We start from the raw sequence: 12,456 nt of genomic DNA on the forward strand, positions 1-12,456 counted from the left end.
AAACTTTATCCCTATTGAAGCTGACGAGGGGGCATTCGAATGGACAAAGCCTACTCGGGTCTACTTTCAACTGCTAGAAGGGGGAGAGGTAAACAATTTCGATAGAGCTCCCATTGTCTATTAAAATTCTTCTAGTGTTGAACCCTTCTATCATTAGCATGATGATTAAGGGATCGTCATGTGGCTACTTCACCCCTCTGGTGTCTTCCTCCGAGAAGATCATATCTGTTGCTTCTCTTTTTAGGTGTTTTGTCGGTGGTATCATATGAACACTGTGGACTTGTCTTTGCTGTGACTTCTTAAGGGATTTGAAAGAGCCCCCCGTTGTTAGACCACCGTTGATCATCCTTATCTCTCCTATGACAATTTTTGGTCACTCTTGTGGTTTATCATCATCTTTGGACTTATCTTCTAACCTAGTTTTGTCTTCCTACTTTGTTCGCCAATATGTGTTTTTCTTGACAAACTTCTGCAATTTCCCTTTCTGGATCAACTCTTCTATCTGCTCCTTGAGGTCTCTATGCTTGTCAGTGTAATGTCCATGGTCTCGGTGGAAGTGGCAATACTGTTTCTTGTTCCAGGCATTAGGTGAGCCGCTTAATAGTTTCGACCATCTCAGTTGATAGTCGTCCTTAATCTGCATCTAGATCTGGTCAATGGGCATTGCCAAGGGTGTATAGCTTACCATTTTTTCGAGCCTTGTCATCTCTCCATTTGCCCCTGTCATTGTTGGATGGGTGGTCTCTCCTTTCTCTCTTCTGCCCTTTTTGGTCGTCTTGAGAACCTGGCTTGGATGATCAAGGTCCACCTACCTCTATTACTACCAAAGCGTCTTCTGCATTCATGTACTTCTGAGCCTTTATAAGAAAATCCATCATTGATGCCGGAGGACTCTTAGCAAGTGCCACGATGAACTCTTGGGCTCTTAATCCTGCCTTGAACGTTGTTAATTGTACCTGATCTTCAGCTTCAACCACTTCCAGTACTTCCTTGTTAAATCGCTTCACGTATGATCTCAAGGACTTTCCTTCTCCCTGTCTGATTGTCAATAAATGATCTGTTGGTCTTTCAACCCGTCATACGACTGCAACTGTGGAAGCTGGAATTTCGGTGGGAGGGGGTAATTGAGGACTTTTTGTGTGAACGGGAAATCTGTCCTTCTCACCATCCCATCCAAGTTCTTTGCCGTTTTTCCTTTTATTGCATTCTTGAGCTTGTCCATCTCTTTCCTCATGCTCCTCAGGAGGTCGTTGCTCGCCTCTTCGGATCGCTCCGTCCTCCTCGAGCCGTCCCTCCCTTGGCTCCCTTCTGGGTCTTGCACTTCATCTTTGTTCTTGTTGTTTTCGATTCTTCTTGGTGAGCGGTTTTCTTCCTATTGCAACTACTGCCTCATTTCCTGGTCTGTTTTGTTAATTCTTCTCCACTGGACATGAGAGCTTGGACTCGCAACACCAAGGTAGCTGACTCTAGATATGCACTGGACTCCATTTGGATGACAATAAGGGTAGAGCAACGTTTCTGTCCTTAGGATTAAGAAAAAGAAAGCTGATGTTTCCCACAGACGGCGCCAAATTGATGATGCCAAAATCGTCAATAGTTGAAGTCGTCCAGATAGCTCCGATGTAACCTGCAAGATCACAAGGGGAAGTAACAAATGGGTCAGCGATGTGGTGCCTACCAGCGAACCTTCGATGATAAAGTTAGAATGAGAGAGAGAGAGAGAGAGAGAGAGAGAGAGAGAGAGAGAGAGAGAGAGAGAGAGAGAGAGAGAGAGAGAGAATTGAGGAATTTTAGCTGGTGAGAATATGTTATAATCGTAGTCCCTACCTTTGGTGGAGTGTGCTGTATATATAGGCCTTTATTTTCCTAGCCGTTGGAACCGCCATTAATGGTGGTTTAATTTCTTTAATTTCTCTTGCTTGGTAATGCCCCTTATGGTACTTAATGCAGGTTCAAGGAGGAATCTAATACTTAATGCATAGATATGGAGACCTTTAAGCTGTTACCCTCTTCATTTCGTTCAACCGTAACGGCTCAGTCAATAAAGACTTCATTTATGGTCTGGTTCCTCGTCCATTACTATGTCTGGACGAACAATATCTTCAAGCTCATCAAAAACCACTCCAATGTGCTTACACATATGCGGATAAGGTTTTCTTAAGATTGTAAAATTGCTAACTATGGATCTAGTAGTCCATTGGTGTCACTACTGTTCTACAATGAACCTAGAATTGGCAAATATGCCAGTTAGCTAAGTCTGTTTTGCATCAAACCATTCAAGTTGGCTTGGAAGGAGGAGGGAAAGATTACTCGTGGTTTCAATATTAGCCTTTGTCCAAAACAAAGAAATCCTAATTACATCCATAATAGTTAAGCTTGTTATAGTGTAGAAAAACAAAACAAAAGAAAGCCAAATCTTGTAACAAACTTTTTTTTTTTTTATAGTAAAACTCACATCATATTCATTACTTAGGACAAACTGTCCTCACAATTTACATCTAGCTAAACTTGGGTTGCTATTACAGGAGGGTGTCTTCCACCCAAATATGACAATTATGTATACCTCTAGCTTCCCTAGCCATAATATGTGCAGCAATGTTAGTTTGTCTGCTAGCATAGCTTACTGACCAGTGTTTGAAGGAACCTGGCCCCATTAGTATCCCTTCCACCACCTTTAAGATAGAGCTTGGCCTTGATTTTGCATCTATGACTGCTTTGACTACCACTTGAGCATCACTTTCTATTTCCACCTCCCACAAACCCAGGTCACGATCCAAGTTAATCCCCTCTTCCATTGCCTTCGCTTCCACCTCCAAAGCTTCTAAAGGAAGGGGCAAATTTCTACTCAGCGTGCCCATAATTTGTCCGTCCTTGTTCCTAATAACCACCTCGATTCCACAGCTTTTCATGCTTGTAAACACTGCCCCACAACGTTAACTTTGAAACTCCCTTGTCGAGGTGGACGCTATTTGGTTATGGCAGGGGCTTGACTGCTGCTAGGGGGCCGTGACTCATTTGCTATGTCTTTCACATACTTCTTGGCATCTAGTGCAATTCTCTTAGGATCCTTGCATCTCCTTTAGTGCTTGAATACATTTCGATTGCTCCATACCATCCACGCTGTTATGGCAAACAACTCTCAATCCAAACCACCTTCCCACTCTTTTAGCAACCACACCACATCAATAAAATTCTTCATGGGCCAGTTCAGTTTGGATAGGTTGATGCCTACTTCCTTCCACACTTCCACCACAACCACACAGTCCCATAATGCATGGCCAGATGATTCACAGCCACCACAGAAACCACAACTACTGTCTGAGGTCACTTTCCTTGATGCTAGGCAAAAATTAGTTGAATTATGTTCTTACACGCCCTCCATAGGAAATGCTTAATTTTGTTTGGGCATTTAAGCTGCCACACCAACTTCCATAGCCCTGCAATCTTCCCCTTATCTAAGCATTCTACATCTTCTTTAGCCAAGCATGCTTTTTTAAGCGCCTTGAGTGCCACACTGTACGCACTCCTCACTGTGAAGTCACTGTTCTTTGACCAGGCCCAAATCAGGGAGTCCTCCGGCATTCTTGGACTTATTGGCATTTCGAGAATAGCATTAGCTTTATGGGGAAATAATGTCTTCCTGATTAGGTCCACCTTCCACATTCCGGAATCCTCGTCAATAAGTTGCACCACCTTTACCAGCTCCACATTTGGTCCTTAGGGGGTAATTACCTTAAAATTGTCTAGAGTTGGAATCCACCTATCCTGCCAAATCTCCACTGTTTTGCCATTGCCAACACACCACCTAGAGCCCATCTCTCTTGCTGCCATTATACTTCTCCACACATAGGAAGGCTTTCTCCCTACATGTGCTTCCATAAAGGAGCAGCCCCAAAGTACTTTCCTTTAAACATTCTGTGGGTGAGAGAAGTCGGGTTTTTATTTAGCCGCCAGCCTTGCTTTGCTAGAAGAGCCAAGTTGAACGCTTTTAGGTCCTTAAACCCCATTCCCCCTTCCGACTTGGGTTGGCACAGTTTTCCCCATGAAGTCCACGCCATCTTCTCTCCTTCTCTTTTGGCCCCCTCCAAAATTGACTCACCATTGAATTAAGATCATTATAAAGGGAATCTAGGAGTTTGAAACAGCTCATAGTATAGGTTGTAGTCGCTTGTACTACTGCCTTAATCAGAATTTCTCGTCCCGCATTCGACAAAAGTTTTCCTTTCCACCTTGCAATTCTCCTTCCAACTTGGTCCTTAATGCGACTGAAGGCCTTCTTTTTCCCTTTCCCCACTAGAGTAGGCAACCCCAAGTACCTTTCATGTTTGTGGATAATCTGAGCCCCAAATATTCCTTTAATTTCCTCCCCTATTTCCTTTCCGGTATTCCTACTAAAGAAAAGTGACGTCTTCTCTTTATTTAGTTTTTGACCCAATTCTTTTTCATAATCAGCCAGCACCTTTAGAACTCTATTGCCTTCCTCAATACTAGCTTTTCCAAAAATGATGTAGTCATCGGTGAACAAAAGATGGGAAATCTGTGGTGCCCCTCTACAGACCGAAACTCCACTGATCAACCCCTCGCTTTCCTCCTTTCTAAGCATAGCTGTCAACCCCTCCGCACACAAAATGAAAAGGTGAGGCGATATAGGATCGCCTTGCCGCAATCCCCTTGTTGGAATGATCTTTCCTTTTGGCTCCCCATTTATAAGCATCGAATAGGAAACCGTCTTTACAAACATCATCATCAGCCCAATCCATCTCTCGCTGAAACCCAATTTCCTCATCATCACCTACAAAAAAGCTCACTCCACTTTATCGTATGCTTTACTTATATCGAGTTTTATGACCATTAGCTATTTCTTTCCTTTTCGCCTTTGATCTATGCAATGCATTGTCCCAAAAGCCACTAACACATTGTCTGTGATTTGCCTGCCGGGAACAAAAGCACTCTGTGACTCACTAATCGCCTCAGGCAGAATTTTCTTCAACCTATTTGCTATTACTTTAGACACTATCTTGTATGCTACATTGCATAAGCTAATTGGGCGAAACTCCGTAATCTTTTGTGGGCAGTAAACCTTAGAGATAAGGCATATGAATGTCTTGTTTAGACCATCAGACATCACTCCAGTTCTAAGGGTTTGGAGCACACTATTTACTATACTTGGGCCAACAATATCCCAATACTTTTGAAATAAAATAGGAGACATACCGTCCGGGCTGGGAGCTTTGGTAGGGTGCATCCGATTCAAGGCAAGCCTGACTTCCTCTGCTTTGAACTCACACAGCAAAGCATCATTCATCCTTGGCGTCACCCTCTGCCTCATTGTCCCTAAACTCGCTTCAAACGACGTTGGGTGGTCAGAACTGTAAATGTTGGTAAAGTAATTCAGTATTACCCTCTCAATGTCCTCTTGATTGTCCAACCATACCCCTTCATCAGCAAGCCCTTCTATCTTGTTTGTTCACCGTCTCTGTGAAGCTGTCGCGTGAAAGAACTTTGTGTTTCTGTCTCCGCACTTAAGCCAAAGTGCCCGTGATCTTTGCTTCCACATTACCTCCTCTCTCGCCATCATCTCATTAATATCCTTCTTTACTTCAGTAATTTCCTTTGCTGTCTCATGCAATTTATTCTGTAACAAACTTCTTATTGCACACTAATGTATACATTCTTTAAAAATCGTGTTTTCACAACATGATTTTAACCCACATTGTAGTGTGTATGGCGAGCTGCAATAGTCAATATGTAATAATCATTACTCACATAATGGGCATGCAACCTATCTTGAACTTTCATCTGCTAACTAGCAGAGAGTTAGAGGTGACTTGAAAAACTGTATGTCACAATTTGTTGGTCAACAAGGATATATATTAATGCGAATAGCGGGATATCCCACCCTTCCTCAATCTTTCCCTCCCTTGTTTTGCTCCTTTTCCCCTCCCCATTTCAAGGGCGGTCTGTCCCCTTCATAACACACCTTAATTTGTTTTTTCTTTGAACATGAAAACCTAACAAACCAAATCTAGCAAATCCCGATTTGTATGTACTAATAACTGATTAACCATTATTTTTCCATTTTATCTTCTTCTTCAATGTGCTTTACATATTATTAATAGAGAGAAACTGCTTAGATGACGGCCAAATCTTCATTTGGAAGTAAGTAGGATATATCATAGAAGTAGCTCCAAAGTCCATGAGGTGACACATATATCAAGCACCCTCTATTGTATTTGGGCCCTTCCTATGAGTTCTGGATAGAGCAGCTGTATTTTGCTTACTATTCTAATTTGTTTTTGATTATAGAATAGATGTCACAAATCAAAATAACCTTGTCATTTCATGCTACATGTATAATCGTTGCTGGAACACACCGCAGAGACTAAGAGTCACATGCTAGCATTGTTTTTTTCCTTATATGGTGCAATATGAAAAGGGAAATTTATTAGGTACTTTCGGAGTATCATAAATATGTAGTTTCCTCTCTCACATGAATAGTAGGTCCTACCATAAATTTAATTAGTAGAACCTACCATTTATATGAGAGGAGATGGTATGTATTTATAGTATTCTAAGAACACACAATAATTTTTCTATGAAAATGCCATTTTATTCAAAATCATGCATATTTTGGCACCAATTTGAGGAACCCATTTCCATTTCTGGCATTACATTTTAAGTAACTGACTCTCTTTTTCTTGCCCTTGACATTGTAGCATAAGTGCACCATTGGGACTCCTTGGATTCCTTTTTCCTTTTAGCTGAATGGGAGGCCTCTTGGATTCACTTGAAAGAAAATTACATTTCTTACAAAGCTGTTCTTTTCAACCTTTACAGATCATTTTCCTTCAATTAAACGTATTGCTCATTATGTGAAAAACAAACCAAATAATAACTTTGCGTCTGCTGTTTATAAAATCTAGACAACTTTCTTAACTATGAGGTTTCTTTTCTGTTCTTTTTGAGATGAATAAGAATAACTAACTGATTCTCATACCAAAAAGTGTTTCATAAAATCAGTTTTGTTGGTGTGTACTATTTTCGTGCTGTATTGGCCTTTCCCAGATAAAAAAGTAAAGAGCTTGGAGGTTTGGCTCTTCTTGGGACACGAGTGTAAGAGCCTAGAAAAATGAGTTTTTGGCAGTGGGGCATGAGTTTGTACAGTTGTTGACAATTTACTCAAAATAGTACTATATTTGTCCTCAGATCTTTCAATTACCAGGTGGGTCAGATGCAAGCAAACACTTTCTTGACTCGTAGTCCTGAAATTCATAAATCCAACATGGCTTTACTAGTATGGATCCCGATAATTTTCGGTTCCATTGGTCGGTCTCCAATCATGATTTTGTTGATTCCAGAGTAGAGTCCTTGAGATGACACATGATTCACTAGCATGACATCCAATGTCTGTACACTACTTTTCTTATTTTAAATACTTTTTTTTTTCTTGATTATAATTGAACTTTTTTTTTGAGCCAGCTGGATCATCTAATGTAGTTGTTTTTTGGAATTTCGGTAAAGGTTGGGGAACATGTCAGTGCCAAAGCAGAACTAGTCCTCTGAAATAGCACTGAAGATTGTGTGCTTGAATATTGCAAACTAAGATGGTACAATTATCATTAATTTGTCTGATTATATACAAAAATTCTCTCAAATTTCAGCAAGATAAACAAAGTGATACCCGTTTACTCAAATTATGATGTGACCCTTTGAGCCTTCATTGGGAACAACAGACTCGGCATTACAGTTCATATAATCTTGGTCTGATACAAAAGGTTTGATTTATTTTTATATTAGAATATTAACACAGTTGTAATTTTTGAGACTTGCTTTGGAGTTCTTCCATGCATTAGATTAAGAATGAGAGATTGATTTGAGAGTTCAAAAAATTGGCAACCAAAACATTATTAGATTAAAAAGATTTAGTTTCTCAGTACATTTCTCATGACGGAAACGTCTATATAATATTGCAAATAGTCTCTTATCATCTTGAAATCAATATAAGTAATAGTCAAAAGAATAAATCTAAAAACACAATTTATTTACTGTGTTTTTTCACACAATTGCAAAGTTGGCATGTTATAATTAACATTAATAAGAATAATGTCAATGAGGGGTTTTTATAGAAGTGACTTAGTCCAACCACAATTTATTGTGTCAAAAAATATTATAAAATTTTGCATCCTTAACCTTACTTCAACCAAAAAGACCCCTTGTTTGGAACCACATTGTCAATGTTTGCTGAAAATCTGACAAGCAACAACTTGACGAGGTCAAGGGAGGTGTAACCTACTGTGCTATCTATCATGCATATCCCCATGTGTAATGCCACCAAAAACATCTAATCAAAACTAGTAAACCTTCCCTAAATTTCTCATTTATCTTATAAAAGAAAGTATGAAGGCCCCGTTTTGAAATGATATTTCCTGTTACAACTTACAATATCTTGGTTCAGCACTAAAGGCTGTAAAGTGAGCTTCTCTATGATTGACACTTTGATAGCATTGTCCTATTCTTTCATGGGTTCTTGGATTTCTTGCATGACTTGGTTCTTATTAATCTCTTTTTTTCTGCCCCTCATTCTATCTGCGTAATCTAAATAATACCCTGTGAGCTAGAATCTGAGCAACACTGGCATCTATGATTGAATACTTTAATTGCTGACAAAGCTTATCTTGAGCAAAGAAAGCTATTGATTGGGTTTGAAATTCTACAACAATTTTTTTAATTGATTCTATGAGTGGCTGATCGATGGGAATGGAAAAATAGGTACCTTAGGTAGCTTTGACCGATAATTTATAATGGATTCACAGCTTACCGGACAAGGCCACGTGTGTAGGACCTCCATAGCCTCTACTTCCCTTACATTTCCTTCTTTTTATATTTTAGTTTTCTTGAATATATCATTTTCTATAATCCCCTCCAGAATGTGTTATTTAAAGATTTGCCCTCCACCCCTCATATAATGTTAGCGGCTACACAGAAACACCTACACTATATGGGGAGAGAGAGAGAGAGAGAGAGAGAGAGAGAGAGAGGCCTTTTAAATATGAGAGAATGCCCTCTAAGTTGTTATGTAGTAGTTTCTCTTGAACATTCTCATTAATTGTTCTGGCTTCTGATGAGGCAGTGTTGTGAATTTCAGATCAACAGGAAGAGAGGCTACAACTCTTAACGGCTTTCGGGGTCTTGTCTGAGCAAGCACAATCACAATTCAATTATCTGATCAAGAACACGTACTGTTCCACGTTTTTCTATCTTATTCATGTCAAGCAACAGTTAGTGACATGTTCTAGAGCTACCAAAAAGCTCTTGTTGCCAAAGATGTTGCCAAGGTATGATCCAAATGACAGTGAAACTGGAATGAAGCTTTTGGAGGAACTGACCACAAATGCATGCCAACTGCAACAACAGGTATTAGAGGAGATAGTGAAACAAAATGTGCAGACAGAATATCTTAGGAGCTTTCTCAATGGCCATTCTGATAAGAAACTTTTCAAGGAGAAAGTTCCTATTGTGAATTATGAAGATATCAAGCCTTACATCGAGCGAATTGCCAATGGGGAGTCATCAGAAATCATTTCATCTCAACCAATCACCGAGCTTCTCACAAGGTATAGAATTTGACAGCAATTTTTTTGGGCTAATATTGTATCAGAGTTCCTCGAGCACCTGACTATTATATATTTATGATTAATTCTAAAATTTATCCAACTTTTGGCAGCTCGGGAACTTCGGGAGGGCAGCCAAAGATGATGCCTTCAACTGCTGAAGACTTGGATAGAAAGACATTCTTCTATAACCTCCTTGTGCCTGTGATGAACAAGTGAGAAGCCTTTTCTCTTTGTTTTCTTATTTTAAATAACTTGATAATTTCAATGAAACGTAAAAATTAAACTACGAAAATTTTTGTTGAAAAGACTAAGAGATACTAGTTGAACTACAAAGCTATTGGCTTTTTTTTTTTTTTTCCTTTTATGATTTAATTTTGAAAAAAAGAATGTAACAGTGAAAGCTAGGATACTAAATAAATGTGCATTTATAAATTCAGGTACGTGAATGGCTTAGATCAAGGAAAAGGAATGTACCTTTTGTTTATCAAACCAGAAATTATAACTCCTGCTGGTTTGACGGCAAGACCTGTGCTAACAAGCTATTACAAGAGCAATAACTTCAGAAACCGGCCTTTCAATCGGTTTAATATCTACACAAGCCCGGATGAGACTATCTTGTGTTCAGACAGCAAGCAGAGCATGTATTGTCAATTACTTTGTGGCCTAGTACAGAGGGATGAGGTTCTAAGGGTTGGTGCTGTTTTCGCGTCTGCTTTCCTGCGAGCTATCAAATTCTTAGAGGAGAATTGGAGAGCAATGTGTTCTAACATTAGAACTAGTCATGTCAGTGACTGGATCACTGATCCCAGTTGCAGAAATGCTGTGTCTTTAATCCTTGGCAAACCCAATTCAGATTTGGCTGATTTGATTGAGTATGAATGTGGCAGTAAATCATGGGAAGGGATAATTAAAAAGCTTTGGCCTAGAACAAAGTACATCGAAGTCATTGTTACAGGGTCTATGGCCCAATACATCCCGACTCTTGAATTTTACAGCGGTGGAATCCCTTTAGTATCAACTATGTATGCTTCTTCTGAATGCTACTTTGGTATCAATTTCAAACCGCTTAGCAAGCCTTCTGATGTGTCTTACACACTCCTCCCTAACATGGCCTACTTTGAGTTCCTACCTGTGGAGAAAAACCATGAGGAAATGTCGGAGAAGATCCAATGCAACGGTGTTTCTGACCAGAATTGCATACAGGAGGAGGATGAAAGGGAAGGGATGCAAACGGTTGATCTAGTGGATGTGAAACTTGGTCACTATTACGAACTAGTTGTCACAACTTTCACAGGTATTTTTTTTCTTCCTACAGATCTGACCCACATGACTCATTTATTTCATGCTCTGTAGTCTTAGACAATGGGGCTTAATGCAATTCACACAAAGGTAAAAGATTTATGAACCAGGTGTAATTCCACAGCCCTGGATATCTCCCCTATAGTAAGTTTTAACTCTTTAAGTTTTTCTCTTATTGAAACGAGTGTTGTTTATTTCACACCCTCGCTGAAATCGTGACGAGTTTAGTGCATAATTGTCTGTGAACTTTGGGTGCAACAGTGTATGCACAAGTTATTGCCCTGTTGAAACTATCCTTCTCTCCAATATCAATTATTTACCTATAAATTTCCATTGCTTTTCCCTGACATGGCCCCACATCAATTGTTTACTTGAACTTCTTGAAGTCTGGCCCACAAGTTCAATTTTCAAGAGTGTCAACTTGTAAAGTGCAATTAGTGATTACATTGTTAGAGACGCTTCACTTGGGAGTCGTATTGATTGTGTATTTTTTTAATTAAGCTTGAACAACTTTGTGCTGGAACGTCCTTATCATGTGCACATTTTCTTTTTCTTTTTTACTCTCTTACCTCATTGTATGTCATCTTTTTCAGGCCTATACAGATACAGAGTGGGAGACATTCTCATGGTTACTGGTTTTCACAACAAAGCTCCCCAGTTCCGGTTTGTGCACCGGCGAAATGTGGTTTTGAGCATAGATACAGACAAAACAAATGAAGAAGACTTGTTAAATGCAGTGACACAAGCAAAGTGCCTGCTTGAGCCACTTGGTTTTCTCGTAACTGAGTACACTAGCTATGCTGACACTTCATCTATACCTGGTCATTATGTACTATTTTGGGAGCTTAAAATGAAAGGAAACAATGATTTTCCAGAGCTTGATTATACTATAATGGAACAATGCTGCTCCACAGTGGAAGAATTACTGGATTCTGTCTATAGGAGATGCAGGAGAAAGGACAATTCAATTGGACCCTTAGAGATAAGGGTTGTGAAGCATGGGACATTTGATGCACTTATGGACTTTTGTGTGTCTCAAGGGTCTTCTGTTAATCAGTACAAAACACCCAGATGCATTAAATCAGAGGAAGCCATTAAGATTTTGGATGCAAAGGTGGTGGGGAGGTTTTTCAGTAAAAATGTTCCCTTTTGGGAGCCATTTAGGATTGAGATTAAATAAATTGACAATGACACTGTCGTGAATGTTGATCTTTTCATTGTTTCTGTCATGTGGGTTAGTTCTGGGGTTAATTTCCTGGCACTTGTGCCTGAAATCCTTTAAAACTTGATTTGTACAAGCTCTTTTGTCTTGTTCTGCGTTTTCCTATTCAATGTGTATGCTGAATATTTATGAAATTTGATTATGGTATTAGACAGTTCTCTCTCAACTTGTGCAACTGCACCCTTGTTTTCCTAACTGGATAATTTTCCCCCTAAGCTCACATAGTGATGGATTATGCCACTATGATTCATATTAGCACTTTCATCTATGATGCACCGACACGGACACGGACACGACGATACGGCAATTTTTGAAAAATAA

At 39.5% G+C, this 12,456-nt stretch overlaps 1 protein-coding gene across 1 annotated transcript; it reads left to right on the forward strand.

Moving 5' to 3' along the window:
* The first annotated feature begins 9,022 nt into the window (after window positions 1-9,022).
* Window positions 9,023-12,154, forward strand: LOC142629630 (indole-3-acetic acid-amido synthetase GH3.17-like). Its single transcript, XM_075803650.1, has 4 exons — window positions 9,023-9,614; window positions 9,725-9,826; window positions 10,052-10,908; window positions 11,507-12,154. The coding sequence occupies exons 1-4, from the start codon at window positions 9,325-9,327 to the stop codon at window positions 12,091-12,093; spliced, it is 1,836 nt and encodes a 611-aa protein (XP_075659765.1). The 5' UTR covers window positions 9,023-9,324; the 3' UTR covers window positions 12,094-12,154.
* The last annotated feature ends 302 nt before the right edge of the window (window positions 12,155-12,456 follow it).

This window comes from Castanea sativa, chromosome 3, assembly GCF_040712315.1.
Source record: "Castanea sativa cultivar Marrone di Chiusa Pesio chromosome 3, ASM4071231v1".
In the NCBI taxonomy this organism is placed as follows: Eukaryota; Viridiplantae; Streptophyta; class Magnoliopsida; order Fagales; family Fagaceae; genus Castanea; species Castanea sativa.